A 9,075-nucleotide genomic window follows, 5' to 3' on the forward strand; every position below is an offset into this window, starting at 1 on the left:
ACTCACGAACCTTCAAAACATTTCCATAAATTTCTTTGATATTATATGTGGCTACAGAGGCGTTGTTTCTCTTCTTGTATTCAAAGAGCATTACATGCCGAATGTGTGCCTGGTAGTGTGCCATCACTATAAGGGATTAGAGTATACTAAACTTTACATATTATATAGGCTACAGTAATGTGACGTTTAGGCGGTTCGTTTAACTATTATACGTGATGTACGTTTTTTGGGGGGTGATTAATGAAAGTGTTCCAAAACAAGACATTAATTTCTTGACGACCTAGTACAAACTAATAAAGTCATCAAGCAATTACTTCAATTCAGACTATTTAGTGTTCGTTTCAATGATAAGCCGCTTAACATCTTGTGACAGGCAGGTTCTAGTATATCCATATTGTTTATTATAACATTTATTCATTCTCAAGTCAAGTATTAGGTTCCAGTTTTGTTTTTCGTCTCGGCAGGAACATGATATATGAGTTTTAACAATCATGGCATAAGTTATTCGTTGTGTAATTTTATTGTTTTCTATCAATTTTTACGTTTCATTTGCTCTCTTTTTTTCTTGCGTCATTTGAGTTCTGTATTTTATCTTCTTACTTCATTTTGTCTACAAAGCTTATTTTTATATGAGTTTTCGTGGTAGTGTAGTACTTACCAAGTGGCTCGGCGGTAATTGTGGCGGTTTATAACACTAAAATTCGGGGCTTGATCCCTGTAATTAGCACAGTGCAGAGGGTCCATAGTGCGCTTAAACAAGAAAAATACAATACTAGTGATAGTTATATAGAGCTTCTGCGGCTATTGATTACTATATATCCTCGAAGTGAAAATTCAGTTGGTGGCTAGTATGGTTTTGTTAATAATTTCTAGTCTTATTTCAGTTATTAATTACAGGTAACGTAATAACGCTTTTACTCTTGAGTATAGCTCATATAAAGTCGTGGTGGAACAGATGAATCAGATCTATATCTTAACATTGGAATTTCGTAGGTACTGTGATGCCACTTTGGGAAAAATATTTAGTAATCCTTTCTGACGCAAAATATTCATACACTCAGTATAAAACATTATCAAGAAGAATATTTGTCTGGAAAAGCAAGTCACGTGTACACAAGTTGATTCCACGACATGTTAGTTCAACCGATGCATACCTCAAGGAGTTGGAAAATGAAACAGGTATTCATGTTGCCTGATTAACATCAGTATTGGTCGAAAGTATTTGTCTGCACTGCATATGACACATGTAATGTGGTTCAGACATTATTACTTATTAGTCTTTGCTTTCACTCATGGATTTTTAGGACTAATACAGTTTCTCTCGTTGACGCTGTGGTTGCTTAACCCGATCTTGGTACTAACAGATTAGGTTGCTAGTTCACCAGTTGTTTCTTCTTCTTCTCAGTTCTCCTAGTGGAACATAGGGCTACGGCAGTTTCTATAGCAGATTGTTATCGGGGCGGAGTTGCTAGCCCCACGCCCAAGTGGGCATGTTTGGTGCGACAAGGACGCGAACCCGCGACCCTCGGATTGTGAGTCGAGTGACTTATCCACCAGTTGTTTAGTGAAGCTAATTCACATCAGTTAATAATAATAACTAACCTATTTTTAAAAAAGATAAGTAATATTATGTTATTAATACATGCCCTAATTCTGATTTAAAATGATTTAAATAAAATGTGTACAAAATAAAATAAATTATAATTCACTCGTCGGCACTGGATACAACAGATAGTTTTGTTTGTTTTTGAATTTCGCGCAAAGCTACACGAGGGCTATCTGCACTAGCCGTCCCTAATTTAGAAGTGTAAGACTAGAGAGAAGGCAGCTAGTCATCAACACCCACCGCCAACTCTTGTGCTACTCTTTTACCAACGGATAGTGGGATTTACCGTCACATTATAACGAACCCGCGACCCTCAGATTGTGATTGTGAGTCGAGCGCCCTAACCACCTGGCCATGACGGGCCATAACAGATAGAGTGGGGTTGATATATTATTAAATATTATTCTTTGCTTTCATTCATAGATTCTTAGAACTCTATATGAAGACATATCTACATATGGATCAAGTCGTCTAATGCAGCACCTATGGACTTTTGTGGATTGGACTTTTGAAATTGGCGCTGGTAAATTATTGTCTTTATAAACTAGAATTATTATGGAAAGCAGTTAAGGAAGAGATGCGTGTGTTTTTCAATTCCAAAACAAAATAACTACAAATAGAATTTATTTAACATCTAAAAAGTTATTAGATGCAATTCAAAGCCTCAAATAGGTAATTGCTGAATAGCATTTAACAAACTGTTACCTTTCTAAAAAACAAAAATCATTTACGATCTTTGATACTTTTTGTATTTGATTTTCTTTAAACAAACACATGGTAATCTTATACCCTGATAACAAAATTAAGTCATTATTCTTACCTGCATTGATGTAACTACAAAATATGTTGCTGAGCTCGTGGATTAGGTGTTGTTCATGCTTCATTAACGTCTTCTCTGATAAATTAATCAATAAGTGTTGTACTGGTTCTTTCTTCTCTTAATAAAGAAATGTGGAGTATTTTCCAGAGGATTGTTTTCTCACCCTACATTTATCATGGAGTATGTTACCTGTATTATTTCAGAGAAATCAAGAGAGAGAGAGAAGATTTTTCTAACCACTAAACTAAACGTGCCTGAACTTAATTCTAAATAGGAATGTTTATATTTTGATGTAACTTTTAAATTAAAATACAGATTCCAGTAAAGATCGATTTACGGATTTATATTACTTTTTGAAAGGGAAAAAAATGTGGATTTCTCATTAGAAATTGAAAATGCCACAATTTTTATGGGTATATCAGATGTAGTTAAAGTGAAAAAAAAAGGATGACTTGATATAATTTCATATTATCAGAGTAATAATACAGGATGACTATACATGTACCAATAACGATAATCGTTAGAACTAGCAAAAAGGCTTGTTAAGGCTTGAGTCGTGACATTAAATGAGTCTTTTTATGTAATAAAAAAGAGGTATCGTCTATATACATTACTTTTGCTCGCCGTGAACAAAGGATTAATTGGCCATTATAGTATATTTTACTGCAACCGTTAGCATTTTTCTTAGATTTTATGGCAGGTGCTCACACTGAGTTAATAGGGAGCCTCCCCTAGTTAAATAGTTATATCATAAACTTTCAGCCCATAAGCTGAGTGTCGGTATGGTAATGAGTGCAGTAACAATTTTACTTTAAGTAGTTTCCTAACTATTGAATTGTCAAACAATTCAAACACTTGGGAGTCTCAAGCCTTTTCATAAAATAATATATGACGAAAGCCATTTCCTTGTAGTTTCAAAATAGCTCTTGTAAAGCGTTCTATTGACTTCACTTCCTCCTCAGATTCCAGCTTGAGAACGTTAATAAATTAACTTAGGGTGAAATCTGTAGTAAATTGAATAAGCAAAGTTCTTGTGGCTTTTCAGCCAGATGAAGTTAACCAGGATTTTCTAGGTTATTTCTTTGTAAAATTTAAAATAACAACAACAAAAAAGTATATCAATTAATATCTAAAAGGGAACCTATTATTATATCATTTACTTGTTTCTACTTTGAAAGACATACCACGGGTATCGAAACCCGGTTTCTAGCGTCATAAGTCCGCTGACAGACCGCTGTGCCACTAGGGGGCGAAAGACATAAAGGCTGTTAGTAAAGAATACGGCAACAAAATATTGAATATAATCTCTAAACTTAATAAAGCAACGTAAAAATTGTTGTAACTGATACTGCTATAGTACCGAGCAGATACTTAGTATCTTATGTTGATGTTTTTGTTTTTCATTTAAATATATATTTCAAGTGGTGTTTTTTTTTACATTTTTGTTTGTTTGTTTTATCGCAACACCACATAATGGGCTATCTGTGGACTTTAGTATTGTAAGTCCGTAAACTTACTTCTGACCTAGCGTGGGACCGTTCGAAAAATTTACCGAATATTACTTTTGCCTTTGATACTTTTGGCCGATTAGTAAACATTCTTGTTCAATTCATAATTAATTTAAGTAGTAAATTATAATCCCACCAGATTGTTACTTCTCGTTACAAAAACGTAGCTAAAATACAATTTATTTACTGCAACACATGTTCATTGTTCAACTGAATCAGAATTATTTTCTTTCATGCTAACTTAAACAAAAAATAAAACATCTATGAGGGCGGAATTTCTCATATGTGGATGAAACATATATGACTTTAAATATAGATCAATATGACTTTTGTATATTTATATACTCGAGTATGCATAATTTATTTAAATTTATAATAATACTTAAAACATTAAAGATTTGTTTGTTTGTTTTGAAGTTAATCCCAAAGCTACACAATGGGCTATCTGTGCTCTGCCCACCACGGGTATCGAAACCCGGTTTCTAGCGTTGTAAGTCCGCAGACATACCGCTGTGCCACTGGGGAGCTTTCTTACACGACACTGAATTTGAATAACCTGCAGTTTTATTTATTCTATAGATTTTATTCTATTGTAACGTGTTTGCCGTTTGATTTTCATATTACACTTGTTTCACGAGCTAAATTATAAGTCATTAGTAAGAGGTTTTTAATCTTAATAACGAATCTGCATAGAAATATGTTACTTATCCATTACGGTGATTTTGTAAAATATAGGTTCAAAATATTACAGAAACAAAATTATAAACAATAATATATCTGATATGAAAAACTATTTTCAAACTTTTTTGATATTTTAGTCAGATATATCTTTGTTAGAAAAAACTATATTGTCTTAACGTGTTTAAATACTAATTAGTGACGTAATATATATGGTATTAATCACGTGTTTCTTTTATCATTGATAGGTGGCCGATTCAAGAGGGCGCTGTTGTTATTTATGAAACAAATTCAAAACAGAAACACCTCGCAGTACAACATAATTAGAATTATTTTTTCTGTACATAGTTCACAGGATGAATTTGATGATAGTCTTTAAAACTTCTTTAAGATTGTGACAGAGAATCAAACAAATAAATAACTTATCTATAATGGTCATTACTTTTAAATTTGCCATACAGTTGTTTCTGGTTATTTTCTTCTTTTAAAAGTTATAAATAAAACTTCTACATTTACCATATTTGTATGAGCTTTTATAGAAAAAATCTTTGCTTTTCCTCTATTATTTGACTTCAATGTACTTTTTTAGTAATTCTTTATTTGAATAGCTGCTAAAATTAATATTTTGTAGCTTTTCAAACATTTTATGGAACAACAACTCTTACGGTGAAAGTACATGAAATAAAGGGGTTGTCTTTACCTTCTAAAATTGTCTGAGTTATTGAATTTCTGTATTTGTGAATAACTATAATGATGAAAACTTTCTAGCTCAGTAATCTAACTGTCGTAGTTATTGAAACAGAACCTTACAAAACTATACTTACAATGTCGGTTCATAGAACTGTCTATTCATTTCTTTTGAATGTCTCATATAACGAAAAGGCTTTGTTTGAATATGATTGTAGAGCTAGCTTTATATAAGTAGAATGAGAATAAAAGCAATATTTGCGATGCATCTGAGTGATGAAGTTTCAAGTTGAACTAATATTTCATCCTTTTCCCCTGACAAGCTATTTTGTACCTTCAGTCATTGTGATGAAAATGTGCATGCCAATACTGCTTCATTATATAAGTAATTACTATTCAGGGCGAGAATCGAAAAGTAAATTGAAATTTGAAATTTCTACAACAATCATAGAAAGTAGCTTTTAAAGTCTAGACATTTTGGATGTTGTCGGTATTAAACCACTGTAAGTGCTTACTACCTGGCTAAATATTGCCCTTATAAATCACCAAGTGTTTATTACTTTGCTGTATATTGTTTGTATTAAATCACTGTAATTGTTTACTTCCCAGCTCAATATTGTCTGTATAAGTCACTAAATGTTTACTACTGGCTGGATCTTGTCTTGATTAAATCACGATATCTTTGGTACTGCCTGGTTGGATATTGTCTGTATTAAATCATTGTAAGTGGTTACTACCTTTCTGGGTATTGTCTGTGTTAAATCATTGTAAGTGTTTACTTCCTGGCTGCATATTGTCTTTATTAAATCACCGCAAGTGTTCATTTAAAATTTGACAGAATTTCATGGTGTTAGTAGGTATTTCAGAAGCTTCTTGTCCTCTTCCAACCACTGGTGATGTGGCTGGGAGGTATAATTTTGGGTGTGTAGTGGAGGGACAATTTTAACATATAGTACTTGAATTATATCAACCATAACTGTTCAGCAATTAATTATTTTCATTTATATTCCCTAATTGCAGCTTTTTCGTTAATGTGACAACGATAGGCCTTTTTCAAAGTATCTTGTAGAGACAGAAGTTTTAATATTGGCATAAAAACTGTGATTTATAATGAGATTTCTACTTATGAAGTAGGTTGTTGTAGGGTTATGGAACTATTTGTTTAAACTTTCGCATTATGAACTTTTATAAACTTATGTACAGCAGACAGGATGATGAGATAGTATCACAGTCCTCTGTTAAAACAGCCTTTGTAACGTATATTCAGTGAAGCCTAAAAGCAGAGCCTTTTTGGTAGCATGCGTTAGAAATAATCCTCTGAAATTGAAGCACTGCTTCATCAACCCCAAACGCTTCATTGGTATGACGTATAGTAAGTTTAAGCAAAGATGTTTGTGAAAGCAATAATTTGAATCTTTACCAAAGCAATATGTGTATATGGAATTCAGTTTCTATATATCCTCCTCGACACAAGATTTTCTTTGTACAAAATCAATGTTGTTGTTTTTTTCTATACTTCTGACAGACACATAACGATGCTTTTATAGATCAGTAGAAAATTAAGATTGACAACCATTTTTGTGTACTCAGAATTACCTAATTGTGATCGTATTGGTTCACAAGTGGGCTTAAAACGGTCTTTATACAAAGTAACTTAGATATTAACTGGAAATAGTAATTATACTTTATAGTTTGTGTTTAATAAGGGGAAGAAAACTGATTAGTTATAAGTTGAACGTTTCAATTCGGAAATTTTTACTGTTATGGAGTTTGGGGAAAATATATGTAAAATGTAAAGAAACACTATTTCTGAAAGAAATACAAATCAACATTTCTTTTTTCTTGGAAAGCATAAAATATAATGGCAGTAAGAAAAAGTTACGCTATAAAATAATATGTTTTAAACACGTTTATATTTAGTTAGAACCCACAATAAGTAGTAAGTTATTATTGCTTGAACACTAGACAATATATATAAGTAGTAATTTAAGTATGCATCAAAATAGACAATAATACACGGAAAGTTTTGTTAAAATAACATCTTCTAAATTCGATCACAAGGAAATATTGATTTCTCGAAGCTCGTTCTCTTGGTTGTGGTTTAGTTGTATTTTATTCCACTAGATCAATGTCCTGTAATAAATACTTTAAAGTCAAATATTAAGAAAAACACGAGTAGTCTCTCATTGTTTCTTTTATTTAATTTTCAGTTCAGTAATTTATTTTTTTATATATTATTTATTATAATATCAAAAGGAATAATTATTTTAATATTTAATGTTTACATGATATTCTTTGTATCGGAAACAAATCTAAGCAACAAACATTTTAATAGAGATATTTACCCTATTAATATTCGCTTTGATACACTGTCCGACCATATGTTTTTTTGGTAATTTCATGGACTCTCCTCAAATGTTATTTGTCTGTTAACAAAAATTCTAAGTAAAGATATATTAAATGTAAATTTTAACAGATAATACCTTATCGCTCTTCTAATTCTTATATGTTAACATTTTTTTTTTGTATAAAAGTAAAGCAATTAATCAGAAATTATTTGAATGATTTTACGTTTGTAATGCTGAAAGAAACTACAAGTATATATATATATATATATATTGTTATCACCTTGGAATATCATCAGCTCCTATCAGCGCGAAAGATATACTGATAATTCTATTTTATTTGATCTTTATAACAGATAATATCCTAAAACAGGCATTAATGTAAATAAAATAAAAACACTTTAAAAAGAAAAGTTATGCCTCTTTTCTTTAGTGAAACTTTGAAGAAAACAATTTAGCAAAGTGTTGAAATAAACATATCAGTCATTGAGTCATTGATTAACAAAGAACTTTCACTTATATTAAACAACGACAAAAGCAGGACTCAGTGTTATCATGAAAAAATATGCACATGGGTGGCCCTGACTGAATAAAAAAAAACTTCTCGCTTTCACTAGAAATTGGTAGGATGTAGAGTTTAAAAGGTTGGTCGCACCGATAGACGTACAAGGATGTTTTCTTGCTCTGGCGCCTTGAACGATTCATTGCAGCGTGCCGTCTTGAGTTTGTTTTTGTTTTTAATTCGTTTTATCTCTTTCTCTTATCTTTCGCTTTTTTTACAGGTTAAGGAAAGTGATATTAAAATATCAACTATCAGGAAAAAAGTATAAACTTTGTTACAACATGATGATGTTATTATTATTCTATTTGTAAAACTCTGGACGTTCAACCGACACCAAATTTCAAGAAGTTATACAGTGTGCGATGCACATCTACATTTACATATTTTACTTATTTTCAAAATTTTTTTAACTCCTGTTACGTATTATAATTTCGAATGGTCTGAAACAAAACTAAATGATAATTTAAATTTAGTAGTTAAATAAATGCCGATATTTATCCAGTTTATGATATTTGCCAACAAGACATGGCTTTTTTTTTTAACACAAATATGTTTGAATATACAAACAACAATACAGTTTACAATAGCAGTTATTACAAACAGTGATATATATATACAAAAGTGTTACAAACTTACAAGCAATATAAAGTCTTCTTTCTAGTCTGGAACTTCCTTAATATCTTTTCGAGGGTTCGCGATGAGCGACTTAATTTCGAGTTGACGGAGGTACAATTCACTTAATAGGGAGCTAGCCCTTTAGTTCTCGCTGATCACACGCCGATTACACGTAGAGTTTCAACCGGTGACGTTAGGTAATGCATTCGTAAAAGTATTAATGTCCGATGTGAATCCACTGAAGTTAAATGGTT

At 31.7% G+C, this 9,075-nt stretch overlaps 1 protein-coding gene across 5 annotated transcripts in view; it reads left to right on the forward strand.

The window, feature by feature from the left end:
• LOC111083183 overlaps nucleotides 1–6,146 on the forward strand; it is a 26,383-nt gene extending 20,237 nt beyond the window's left edge. For 4 of the 5 annotated variants that reach the window (XR_002608856.1, XR_002608858.1, XR_002608854.1 and 1 more), the window contains exons 3-4: nucleotides 2,030–2,129; nucleotides 4,861–6,146. Coding sequence is in view for 1 of the 5 variants with exons in the window: in XM_022379499.1 (XP_022235207.1) it covers nucleotides 2,030–2,129; nucleotides 4,861–4,991 (231 nt within the window). In the remaining 4 variants the exon portion in view is untranslated. The remainder of the gene's footprint in view (nucleotides 1–2,029; nucleotides 2,130–4,860) is intronic. The other variant, XR_002608860.1, reaches the window with a different exon arrangement.
• The last annotated feature ends 2,929 nt before the right edge of the window (nucleotides 6,147–9,075 follow it).

The sequence above is a fragment of the Limulus polyphemus genome, unplaced genomic scaffold (genome assembly GCF_000517525.1).
Source record: "Limulus polyphemus unplaced genomic scaffold, Limulus_polyphemus-2.1.2 Scaffold137, whole genome shotgun sequence".
NCBI classification, from domain to species: domain Eukaryota; kingdom Metazoa; phylum Arthropoda; class Merostomata; order Xiphosura; family Limulidae; genus Limulus; species Limulus polyphemus.